We start from the raw sequence: 13045 nt of genomic DNA, 5'->3' as shown, positions 1-13045 counted from the left end.
TTGGTATGGTTACATAAGGCATAAACAAAAGGAGGGTGGTTAGTTGGGGTAGCATTTGAGATAATTAGCAACTACTTATTACTTTTTAGCTACTTTGCAACTACTTAGCATGTTAGCTAACCTTTCCAATAACCCCTAGCCTAGCTAACGTTAGCCACTTAGCTAACGCTATCTTTAGCCACCTAGTCAAAGTTAGACAAATTGTAATTCGTGACATATCATTCAAAATGGACATTCATAAATGAACACATAACACACCAAATGTATCATTCAGTATCATACTGATTTGAGTGTACTAAATTTACATTTACTATATTACTTCTACCCCTGAGGCCAGGTTGGCTTATTCTGAGCGGTGCTGAGGGAAGCAGTCTTGGCATTAAGGACCTGACAAGACACATTCTCCTGTAAAGGGAACACGAGTAGTTAACCACTTGTTAACCATGTATTTTGAGTTACCAAGTTGTCTCATGTTAATGCTATATTTGGCTGAGTAGTTGTCACCTGTTAGCCTATAATTAGCAGAAACATGCTCTGTACACACACACCACATCTTGATTACAAACAGCTCAAAGACATTCTGGCCTGGAGCATTCCCACTTGGAAGTTTTTAATTCACAAGCACAGTCCAAGTAATGGTCAACTGAAATCACACGGCAACTGAGACAAACACACCAACATGGATATCATCCATTACAGAACTCAAGGTTATATTAAGTCAAACTCTGTATTTCCTGACACAAATAAGTAAGCTAAAAAAAGAAACAAGCAAAACCGTTCAGGGCATACATTGGAAAATCCTGGCATGAAATCTTCCTATACATGTCTGTTTCATTGTTTACCGTTTTTATAATATGTAAATTGTAAAATCTTCCAGACTCCAGCGCCACATTTCACGGTAGCCTCGGTGTGTAAAAATGTAATTGCACAGTGCCACCTGCTGGTGGACACAGCAGTACAGCACCCAGTGTCCTCTCAGCTATGCCAAGATCCTCCAGTCCAGTAGTTTTAAAACCTCTCGGGACAGCCAGACGTTTCACAATGTTGTTGTAGCTCTGAACTAGCTCACCTGATTCACCTAGTCAAGAGCTTGATGATTAGTTGACAAGTTGAATCAGGTGTGTTAGCTGTGGAATAGATCAAAAACATGGAACGGCTGGGGATCTCTGAGGAGAGGTTTGAGAACCACTGCATCCAGACTAGTACAACTAGAATAAAACAAATGTTCATGATGCATATGATATACGTAAATAATTAGCCTGGTCCACCATCCTGACCTCAGCGCGCGCTCTCGCTCGTTTCATTTCGCTTATAATGTAAATTGCGAGATCAGGACGGCCGTAGGAGGCTACAAACTAATACAGAGGAGAAAAATCCAAAGGGAAGAAAAGGGACAGATATTTCCTTGACATAACTGGTAGAGTGTTACTGAATGTGTATGTGAGTACACGTTCAGAATGATACAGAACATAGTATTCATATGGACATTTCAACTGAGTTCAGTAAGAACAGCTGTCCATGTACTGCGTGTGTGTTGGTATGTAGTTATACACATTTCCTTTTGTGTATGACAGGGTGTGTGTGTGTGTGTGCCTGTATATGTGTGTGTGTGTGCGCGCGTGAACAGACAATCTTGCTGTGTTTAAGAGTCGTCTCCGTTGGCGCTATCGCCATCATCCTCTCCTTCCTCCTCCTCATCGTCATCTTCCCTTCCTCGACTCTTCACCTGCAGAGAACATTCAATAAGCTGATATTAGACACTCATTCCCAAATGTCACCATATGCTCTATTTAGTACACTACTTTAAACCAGGACATGGTCAAAATTAGTGCACTATATATGAAATAGGGTGCCATTTGGGATGCACTCACTGCTTCCTCCTCAATGTTCACACTACACCTCAAGCACTTCTCCATTCCCCTCCTTCCCTACCCCACTCAAGTGTCCACTCAAGTACTGATCTCGCCTCTCCTAAATCTCCGCCCCCTCAGTCTGCTCCGCTCACCTCATCCATCACCCCCGCACCACCTCCTCCGCTCTCCTTCCTCATCTCACTTCCTCCTCCTCTCCCATTCCCCTTTTACCTCCTCTCCTCCCTCATCCCCCTCTCACCTCCTCCTCTTCCTCCTCCAGTAGGTCTCCCTCCTCCTCTTCTGAGTCATTGAGCAGTTGGCTCTCCCTCTTCAAGCTCTCCTCCTTCTTTCCTCCGCAGTGGAGGAGAGGAGACACCTCCCCGAGTTCAGGCTTCCCACTACTCTTCATGTCTGGAGATAAGAGAGATGGGAGGGGGAGAGAGAGATGAGAGAGATGAGAGATGGGAGAGAGAGAGAGAGATATGGGAGGGGGAGAGAGAGATGAGAGAGATGAGAGATGGGAGAGATGGGAGGGGGAGAGAGAGAGAGAGAGAGAGAGAGAGAGAGATGAGAGATGGGAGGGGGGGAGAGAGAGAGAGGGGGGAGAGAGAGATGGGAGTGGGAGAGAGAGATGGGAGTGGGAGTTTTATTGATAAACAAAAATGTGTTGTTTCATACCTAATATGTCTGAAAACGCAGTGGGCAACAAGTGTACTTCCATCACTAGTGTCTGTGTACTTCCTGACTAGTGTCTGTGTACTTCCTGACTAGTGTCTGTCCCGTCCTACCTAACTTCTTGGTGTGGTCCTTCTCCATGCGTTCTAGACTCTCCAGCAGGTAGTCCACCTTGTGTTTGATCTGGGTCAGCTCTCTCTTGATGGTCTGCAGGTCATCTGCCTTCACTGGGTTAGAGAGAGGGGAGAGTCAGAGGCATTCAATAACAGTAGGTATGGATTTCACTTCCATATAATGAACATGGATACATGAGTCTACAGGGTAAATGATCTGAGTCAATTCAGAGTTAGTAAGTGTGTGCTTATATTGGTGTTTGATTCACGGGACCACCCATACGTAAATACCCTAGCATTGTGGGTTTGATTCACGGGACCACCCATACATAAATACCCCAGCATTGTGGGTTTGATTCACGGGACCACCCATACGTAAAAACACATGCATGCATGACTAAGTCGCTATGGATAAAAGCATCTGCTAAATGGCAAATATTATCATATACTCTGGAGTATAAAATACATTAAGAACACCTGCTCTTTCCATGACAGACCGACCAGGTGAATGATATGACCCTTTCTTGATGTCATTTGTTAAATACACTTCAAATCAGTGTAGATGAAGGGGAGGAGACAGATTAAAGAAGGATTTTTAAACCTTGAGACATGGATTGTGTATATGTGCCATTCAGAGGGTGAATGAGCAAGACAAAATATTTAAGTGCCTTTAAACGGGGTATGATAATAGGTGCCAAGCACACTGGTTTGAGACAAGAATTGCAATGCTGCTGGGTTTTTCACGCTCAACAGTTTCCTGTGTGTATCAAGAATGGTCCACCACCCAAAGGACATCCAGCCAACCGTGGGAAGCATTGGAGTCAACATGGGCCAGCATCCCTGTGGAACACTTTCGACACCTTGTAGAGTCCATGCCCCGACGAATTGAGTCTGTTCTGAGGGCAAAAAGGGGGAGGATTCCACTCAGTATTAGGAAGGTGTTCCTGATGTCTGGTACACTCAGTGTATATTATCACTGTCGGAAGTGTCAAAAGCATCTGTAATTCCATGTATGTGTGTGGTACTGACTGGTGCGCGAGGTGGAGACCCTGCTCTGACTGCTCCTGGAGGTGGAGGATGAGAAGTTGGTCTTGGTGCGTCGGCTGGCCCCTCCTCCTCCACCTCCTCTTCCTCCACCACCTCCGCTCAAACTGACCCGGGGCCGCTTGGAGGGGATCACCGCCCGGGACAGGGGGGGAGGAGGCGGAGGAGGCACGCGGGACTGGTACGGGTACATCCTACAACGGCAACACACACACCAAAAAGATCAAATCTTTATCCCTTTGTCAGTACAGTATGTGTGGCAACTGAGAAAGGAAGGCTTACCGGTCGTAGTAATCTCTCTGGAAGTCATATTCCAAATCAAATGAAGAACTGAGGAGGAAAGCAACAAGAAAAAGAAAGAGGGAGAGATACAGAGAGAGACAAAAGAGAGAGAGGGGGACAGGGAGTGAGAGACAGCATGGTCGGAACAGTAGATTGCATAGTTCAACATTTACATGCATTTCTTTTTATACAAAAGGATTGACTGAAGCACTTGGTAAAGATCCTATTTAAATTCACAGAGCGAGGAGGCACACCTGTACATGTCTCCTGCAGAGCGCTTAACAGTCTTCAATCTCTGATGCTTTGGTTCACAAGCGAGGTTAATGTCTGAGAGAGAGGAGAGAAAGAGAGACAGAAAGAGCAGAGAAAGGAGGAGAATGAGAGAAAGTTTAATCAAGAAGGGGCGTCAAATCCAAAAGATCACATCTCCATATATACTATGCCTTTAGAAGAGGGAAACCTATTGGCGGTAAAGGGAGGACAAGGGAGAAAGGGAGGAAACGGTGGTCCAGGTTCTTACCCAGCACCTGTCCTACGATCATCCTCCCATCCTCGCCCCCTACGGCAGCCCGGGCGTTCCTCTCGTTGGCGTACTGGACAAAAGCGAACCCCTTGTGCACGGAGCAGCCCACTATCTTGCCGTACTTGCTGAAGATGAACAAAGTTACGTTATTGCCCAATGTACAACAAATGGAAACGTGTCTTCTGCTTCAGCCCAACCTCTCCAAAGAAACAGATACACAGGGGCTTGAGAGGTTGGAGCAGAGATCAGCCATAGTACTAGGCTTGCAAAATTCTGGTAACTTTCCCAAAATTCCCCAGTTTTCCAGAAATCGTGGTTAGACGATTCCAGATTTCCTGCTTATACCCTCCTGATTGCGGAAATTTTTCCAACCAAGATGAAAAAAGTATATACACTGAACAACTATATAAACGCAACATGTAAAGTGTTGGTCCCATGTTTCATGAGTTGAAATAAAAAATACCAGAAATGTTCCATTCTCACAAAAAGCTTATTTCTCTCCAATTCTTGGAGCAAATTTGTTTACATCCCTGTTAGTGAGCATTTCTCCATTGCCAAGATAATCCATCCACCTGACAGGTGTGGCATATCAAGAAGCTGATTAATCATTACACAGGTGCACCTTATGCTGGGGACAATAAAAGGCCACTCTAAAATGTGCAGTTTTGTCACACAACACAATGCCACAGATGTCACAAAGTAGAGGGAGTGTGCAATTGGCATGCTGACTGCAGGAATGTCCACCAGAGCCGTTGCCAGATAATTGTATGTTAATTTCTCTACCATAAGCTGCCTCCAATGCCATTTTAGAGAACTTCTGTCTGTAATAAAGCCCTTTTGTGGTGAATAATTACATCTGATTGGCTGGACCTGGCTCCCCAGTGGGTGGGCCTGGCTGCCAAGTGGGTGGGCCTATGGCTGCACAGTCATGTGAAATCCATAGGTTAGGGACTAATGAATTCATTTAAATTGACTGATTTCCTTATATGAACTGTAAAATTGTTTCATGTTGTGTTTATATTTTTGTTCAGTAATCTATATAAATAAAAGGGGAATTTAGAGAAAGTTACTGGAATTGTGCAACCCTACATAGTACCGTCCATGCTCCCGACCTGAAGATGGCCTCCACGTCTGCCTTGGTGACCAGGAGAGTGTTGAGGTTCCCGATGAAGACTCGGGAGTTGAGTGAGCGAGGGTCCGTCTTGTTGGTAACGTTGCCAGCCATCAGGCTAGTGGTGGTGGGAGACCGGCTGGGTTGTTTATGAGAAGGGGATGAAAAGGAGAAGAGCGGGGAAACAGAGGGGAGAGAGAGAGAGAGAGAGAGAGAGAAGCTGAGTGTGTGGATATGCGTGTGTGTGCCTGTTTGGGGATGCTTTTCAACATAAACTGGACCTGATTTCAGAGTGTGTGTGTCAGCTGTCTGTTTACATACACACACACAACCGGTTGTTTAAAACAAGCATCCCCTTCATTGTGTATCTAGGTGACTTTGGGTGATGGCTCACAGTACATGGTGACTGTATAGGACGACTTTGGTGTGCCTATAATCTAATGTAATGGTTTTGTTCACAGGAAGGTGGGTGGGGGTTGCTATTTTCACACACACCATGTTTGTCAACAGCCATTTTGCACAGATTTCAGGGTTTAAAGCCATCTGTTCCTACATCTATAGAACATATAGGCAGGGTTGAAATAGCCAGAACTCACTCCATATTGCCTGTACCCTGGACGGTCGTGGTCTGCCTGCCTGCCTACCTGTTTCTGTTGGAGAGAAGAGTGTCATTATTGGTCAACCGAGCCGGAGCTCAGCAATGCATTGTGGGAGATTTAGTGCATCTACAGGGGCGATGTCTCTAGAATTAGAAAAGTCTCCAGAAGTTCAGTATTTCTTGTTTTTGGATCAGTGCAGCCCCCATGAGGTACTTCAGGGGAAAATATACCACACAAAAAAAAGAACGTGGAGTTGTGGCGGTAAAGGAAGAAGCCCCAAAAACCTGTTGGACGAATAGTATTATCATAACAAACAAGACTTAGCATGACAAATACGTTAGAAACTGTTTAATTGGGCAGGTCAATAGTCCCATTCAGAAAAACCCAAAGTACCTGAGCATATTGGGGTCATTAGATACACAAACAATATGATCCACAGCTGGCATGACTTTTGACTAGGGCCCATATGGGCTCAAAGGGCTCCGGTCAAAGTAGTGAACTTTGTAGGGAATAGGGTCCTATTTGGGACAAATCATATAGTATATTAGCTACCATGTGTACTCTCTTGACGCATTGCTTCTTATAAATGTTTGTGAACTACTTTAACAGGAAGTGATTTTAAGTCACTTGTTTTCATTATTATACATTTTTGTGGTAAATCGAATTATGGAGGCGAGTCCCAATTAGCACCCTATACCCTATATAGTGCACTACTTCTTACCAGAAGAAGCTAACCACAGGGCTGTGGTCAAAAGTAGTGCACTTTACAGGGAATAAATAGGGTGTCATTTGGGATGTAAACCAAGGGATATATGTTATTACTTGGCGTGGTGTGGGGAGGACATTCTCAAATGTCTGTTTTTGTCAATCTCAAAGCAGAGGCCCTCGTGGCTTGTGTCCACTTTCATAATGATAAAAATAGATGTTACTACAGACCACATGACACAGCCAGGGTCTCTGTACGGTGGACACACACACTCATTTCGGATTAGACTGCTGCGTTGAGTCTGGGTGTCTATCCAAAAGCTTAATGCGCTTTTCAGTTAGTGATTTGGCTTAGATGTGTGTTCATGTCTGACCAGTTGACAAGGCTGGGTTAGTATCCACCAGCATCAATGAGAGGAGAACGCAGGCAGGACATGTGACCCGAGTAAGAGGTGATATAACATGCACAGCTGTGACTATTATGGGCTGGAGAGGGACCTAATCCTAGAGTCCCAATAATCTCTCCTGAAGTGTGCGGTCATTACTCCACACAAATATAAAAAGCATTTGATTGGTGGAGGCTTAGGCCAGTAGGAGCTCCACTATATTTCTTCGAGTCATTTCCTTTCAAATCAGTGTAGGGAAGTGAGCAAATGCACACTTCGGGGGGGGGGGGGAAGAAGAGATGATTGGGACATGGCCCTAGTCTGGTTGATTCCAAACTGAAAGTCATCTGCCTCCTTTCGGGTGGTACTACACGGTGTTGTGATGGTTACATATCGGAATATTATTTTTGACAATAACGTACAGTGCTAGTTGGCGGTACCAAAACTACAGTATTTCCTTTATAGCTTGTTCTACATTTTATTTTTAAATAGGGAGCCAATTTGTTTCCAACACATTTCCATGACTGATTAAAACTTGTTTTCTCTTGTCCCTCTGCAGAAGACATGGTGAGCAATATCTTTGGAACGTCGAATCGCAATACAAATCACAGCATCGAATCGCAAAACATACAGAATCGCCATACATATCTTATTGGCACCTGAATCATGATGATGTCGTATCGTGAGATCCCTAGCCTTATTGGTGGTTCTATAATGCAGTCAGACCCTTAGTGGATTACTTAACTCCCCATTTAGAGATATTATTTTACAAGAAGTAGAAAGACACACAGCATGTAGAGTTGTTTAAGAGCGCAGAACAGTTTAGGCTTATGTTCAAGGCTTTCATTAGTGTGTGTTGTGCTTCAACAGTTGTCACATATGCAAACATCTCCAGTTAACAAGTAAGTAGTTAGACAGGTCAGTATTTCTCAACTCCTGGTAAGTTGGGGGATCCCGGTTTCTCACCAGCCCCTTCGATGGTTACCCGTCACCGATTGTCAGTTACAGTGCCTTCAGAAAGTATTCATATTTATTCCGCATCTTGTGTTACATCCTGAATTTAAAATAATCTCATCCATCTACAAACAATGACAAAGTGAAAACCTGTTTTTAGAAATGTTTGCTACATTTGAGAAATTAATATCTAATTTACATTTATATACAAGTATTATCACCCGAGTCAAAACTTTGTAAAAGCACTTTTAGCAGTGATTACAGCTGTGAGTCTTTTCGGGTAAGTCTAAGATTATTATTTTCAAAAAAATGTAAGCTCTGTCCAATTGGTTGTTGATTATTACTAGACAACCATTTTCAGGTCTTGCCATACATTTTTGAGTAGATTTAAGTCAAAACTGTAACTTGGCCACTCAGGGACATTTACTGTCTTCTTGGTAAACAACTCCAGTGTAGATTTGGCCTTGCGTTTTAAGTTATTGTCCTGCTGAAAGGTGAATTAATTTCCCAGTGTCTGGTAGAAAGCAGACTAAACCAGGTTTTCCTCTAGGATCTTGCCTGTGCTTAGCCCCATTCTGTTTATGTTTTATCCTGAAAAACTCCAGTCCTTAACAATTACAAGCATACCCATAACATGATGCAGCCACCACTATACTTGAAAATATGAAGAGTGGTACTCAGTAATGTGTTGTATTGGATTTGCCCCAAACATAACACTTTGTATTCAGGACAAAAAGTGAATTTCATTGCTACTTTTTTTTTTTGCAGTATTAATTTAGTGCCTTGTTGCAAACAGGATGCATTATTTTTTTACAGGATTCCTTATTTTCACTCCGTAAATTAGGTTAGTATTGTGGAGTAACTACAATGTTGTTGATCCATTCTACTATCACAGGCATTAAATTCTGTAACTGTTTTAAAGTCACCATTAGCCTCATGGTGAAATCCCTGAGTGGTTTCCTTCCCTGTATCTTTGTAGTGACTGGGTGTATTGATACACCATCCAAAGTGTAATTAAATAACTTCACCATGCTCAAAGGGATATTCAATGTCTTTTTTTTTTTCTTTTTTTTTTTTATACCCATCTACCAATAGGTACCTTTCTTTGTGAGGCATTGGAAAACCTCTGATCTTTGTGGTTGAATCGGTTTTAAATTCACTGCTCGACTGAGGGACCATACAGATAATTGTTTGGGTGGGGTACAGAGATGAGGTTGTCATACAACAATCATGTAAAACACTATTATTGCACACAGTGAGTCCATGCATCTTGTTATGTGACTTGCTTAACACATTTCTACTCCTGAACTTATTTAGGCTTGCCGTAACAAAGGGGTTGAACACATTTCAACTTCTCATTTTATTAACTTGTAAAAATGCCAAAACAAATAATCCCACTGACATTATGGGGTATTGTGTGTAGGCTAGTGACTTTAAAAAAGAATACTCAATTTAATAATTTTAAATTCAGGCTGTGTAACAAATTATGGAAAAAGTAAAGGGGTGTGAATACTTTGTGAAGGTGACCAATTTTAAAGTATTTTTTTTTTTTTTAATCAAGAAAACTGGAAAAGTAGGGGTTCAATGTGAAATGCAAACTACTAGGCTACTCAAAACGACTAAAAAATGGAGAGTAGTAGCTATCACAACACAAAAGCAGCAGAAAACTACTTGCTTTAGGGATTTCCAAAAGGAGAAAAAAGGCTACTTCACAAAAGGCAGAAAGAAAAATGCTAAACTAGATTCAAAATCGATGTCAACGTGGAGGTGGAAAAAAAACAGGAGACCAACTTACGATTTGTCGCTGCTCAAAAAAGATGCCTCAAAAACTAAAAAAGGGAAACAAAAAATAAAAATTAGAAGATAACACCTGTAATGTTGAACTGAACCCATAATCAGAGGCTACTAACTATGCTAATGATATAGAATTTTTAAACAAAGGATTGTGATTGTGTTAGTGGCCATATACATGTCAGGGCTGCCCAACCCTCTTCCTGGAGATCTACTGTCCTGTAGGTTCAGTCCAACACTAATTTAGCATATCTGATTCAGCTAGTTAAGGTCGTGTTGAGCAGCTAATAAATTGAATCAGGTGTGTTAAATTAGGGTTGGACTGAAAACCCACAGGACAGTAGATCTCCAGGAAGAGGGTTGGGCAGCCCTGTGCTAAGTGGTAGCCATCTGTACATAATGTGCTGTGGGGTCAGGTGCAAAGAGCATCACTCTTAAGCTGTGTCAAGACCATGTTAGACAGATATTCCTTTCCTTCAAGACTTCTGGCCCAGTATTCACAAAGCATCTCAGAGTAGGCGTGCTGATCTAGGATCAGAATTAAGATTACAATAACTGGATGGTGGGACCTGATCCTAGACCACAACTTGTCTGAGACACTTTGTGAATGTGGGCCCAGACCAGCAGGACATGATTAAAACGATGAAAAAAACAATCCAGTCCAACTAGTCAGATATTTGTCATGAAGGGAAGAATGTGAGGGAAGGAAGCCATTTGAGAGAATTGGGACACAGCCAGGTGAGGGAAGGAGGCCATTTGAGAGAATTGGGACAGCTGGTAGGTCTACTAGTTAGGGCTAGTAAATAAAACGTCTGGGTAAGGCCTACAAGATGATCAAAAATAAATAAAAAATAAACAGTATCCACCGGTGCAAAATCAACTCACTGAAATTGACATACTAACACAGTGCATCTTCACAGCATCAATGCATACCAACACTGCCTTAAGCAGAGGAGATTTCCTACATAAGAAGCTTTGTTCACCGATCGGCTCTAGTAGGCATAATGGACGTTGATCACATAGTAGTATGACCACAACTATTTCAACAGGCTACACACTTGAATAATGTTCAATAAAAGCACAAATTATGGATGCATGGAATTTCTCATTCTGCACAATATTTTAATTATTTATATCACAAAATGCAAAGCCAGGGTAGTCTATTTTACGATTTAACAAATGTCTTTGCTTACACAATACACCGTATTGTTCTTATTCCAGTGCAAACGAACGCCCACTTTCACTCTTCGTAGCGAAAAAAAGATATTGCCTCAAAAATTACGTCATTGTTTCGAGAAATAGGGCTAATGCAAAGAGCACTGTTGCGAACCTCAAAAATAACAAAGCCAAAAAGAAAACGTTGGAAATATTTCTGAGCAGTCAACTTCAACAACCGAAATTCAAATTACAGGGTCTTAAAATAAAGGTTGAACTGTATAAAAACCCTTTTAAAAACGTCATTCCAGGAAGGGGAAAAGACGACCATGATGTTGACCACATACTACTAGGCCTAATCATTTGTCCAGTAAGATTGGAAACAACCTTCGATCTTTCTTCACATAAATGTTTTACCATAAACACACAAAATGCTCGTATGGTAAACTTGGAAAAATGAAGGTTCAAAAGTCCTAATTCGAAAAGTAAAGCAAAAAATTACCGCTGTGTAGACAGCTAACCAACACTAGTCACGCGCAGCCCGCTTTCCACCCGTCGCTGCAACAAAATGCACGCCTTTAAAAGCCAACACAAATTCAGAGAATGCAGTCAGAAAAATCCATTAAAAATAAAAAGTCCCAAAGAGATCAGTTCAAAGTAAAAAAAAAAAAAAAAAAAATATTCAGAAAAAGGTTCTCGATTCAAAATACTCACCAGGAGCTCAATTATTTAAAAATGAGTACAATTTCGACGTTGTGTTGGTTGGTGTCTTATATGATCCGTTTCCAATTCAGTAGGCTGATACTACTGTACTGTACCTTGAAGCAGTTATCACGAAATGGCGCTGTGGCTACGCATAGCAGCTTGTTCACTCCTTATCCGGAATACTAGTATCTTATTGGATCTACTCAGTAGAATGTGACTTAAATCTCTTCGGGAATTGGTTGATGTATCACTAAGCCCCGCCTAAGAGGCGACTTCACATTCCATCTCTGAACAGAAGACTACCATCTGACTGAAACAATGCACACATGCATAAAAGTGCAATAGCCTACACTACAAAATAACACAAATATACTGAACAAAAATATAAATGCAACATGCAACAATTTCAACTATTTTACTGAATTATAGCTCATATAAGGAAATCAGTCAATTGAAATAAATAAATTAGGCCCTAATCTATGGATTTCACGACTGGGCAGAGGTGCAGCCATGGGTGGGCCTGGGAAGGCATAGGCCCACCCACTGGAGAGCCAGGCCCACCCACTGGGGAGCCAGGCCCAGCCATTCAGAATGAGTTTTTCCCCACAAATGGGCTTTTTTACAGAAATAAATACTCAGTTTCATCAGCTGTCCGGTTGGCTGGTCTCAGACGATCCCGCTGGTGAAAAAGCCGGATGTGGATCCTGGGCTGGTGTGGTTACATGTGGTCTGTGGTTGTGAGGCCGGTGGGACGTACTGCCAAATTCTCTAAACTGACGTTGGAGGCGGCTTATGGTAGAGAAATTAACATTCAATTCTCTGGCAATAGCTCTGGTGGACATTCCTGCAGTCAGCATGCCAATTGCACGCTCCCTCAAAACTTGAGACATCTGTGGCATTGTGTTGTGTGACAAAACTGTCCCCAGCGCAAGGTGCACCTGTGTAATGATCATGCTGTTTAATCAGCTTCTTCATATGCCACACCTGTCAGGTGGCTGGATTATCTTGGAAAAGGATAAATGCTCACTAACATGGATGTAAACAAATTTGTGCACGAAATTGGAGCGAAATAAGCTTTTTGTGCCTATGGAACATTTCTGGGATCTTTTATGTCAGCTCATGAAACATGGGACCAACAGTTTACATGTT

The 13045-nt window shown here is 42.3% G+C and overlaps 1 protein-coding gene across 3 annotated transcripts; it reads right to left on the bottom strand.

Moving 5' to 3' along the window:
* Nucleotides 1–578: 578 nt before the first annotated feature.
* LOC311112844 (heterogeneous nuclear ribonucleoprotein C-like) lies at nucleotides 579–12083 on the bottom strand. 3 transcript variants are annotated; one of them, XM_084155975.1, is made up of 11 exons: nucleotides 11906–12083; nucleotides 10041–10074; nucleotides 6198–6251; nucleotides 5603–5740; nucleotides 4488–4615; nucleotides 4222–4294; nucleotides 3968–4015; nucleotides 3671–3879; nucleotides 2642–2755; nucleotides 2113–2264; nucleotides 579–1726 (listed from the first exon to the last, which is right to left on the bottom strand). In XM_084155975.1, the coding sequence occupies exons 3-11, from the start codon at nucleotides 6200–6202 to the stop codon at nucleotides 1643–1645; spliced, it is 951 nt and encodes a 316-aa protein (XP_084012101.1). In that variant the 5' UTR covers nucleotides 6203–6251; nucleotides 10041–10074; nucleotides 11906–12083; the 3' UTR covers nucleotides 579–1642. The 3 variants fall into 3 exon arrangements, with proteins under 3 accessions (XP_084012101.1, XP_084012102.1, XP_084012103.1); XM_084155976.1 differs by lacking the exon at nucleotides 10041–10074 and having other exon boundaries at nucleotides 11906–12039; XM_084155977.1 differs by lacking the exons at nucleotides 6198–6251; nucleotides 10041–10074 and having other exon boundaries at nucleotides 11906–11995.
* Nucleotides 12084–13045: the final 962 nt, after the last annotated feature.

Source organism: Coregonus lavaretus (genome assembly GCF_964263955.1).
Source record: "Coregonus lavaretus genome assembly, chromosome: 39".
Lineage (NCBI taxonomy): Eukaryota > Metazoa > Chordata > Actinopteri > Salmoniformes > Salmonidae > Coregonus > Coregonus lavaretus.
The sequence above is the reverse complement of the archived record's forward strand: the minus strand, read 5'-3'. Positions and strand labels throughout refer to the sequence as shown.

What these genes read in the sequence shown, in the direction of transcription:
- LOC311112844 (XM_084155975.1), bottom strand. An exon ending in TCTGCAGGAGACATGTACAG is followed by an intron (nt 4,016 to 4,221) that starts GTGTGCCTCCTC and finishes TTTCCTCCTCAG; the next exon opens with TTCTTCATTTGATTTGGAAT. An exon ending in GGACCACACCAAGAAGTTAG is followed by an intron (nt 2,265 to 2,641) that starts GTAGGACGGGAC and finishes TCTTATCTCCAG; the next exon opens with ACATGAAGAGTAGTGGGAAG.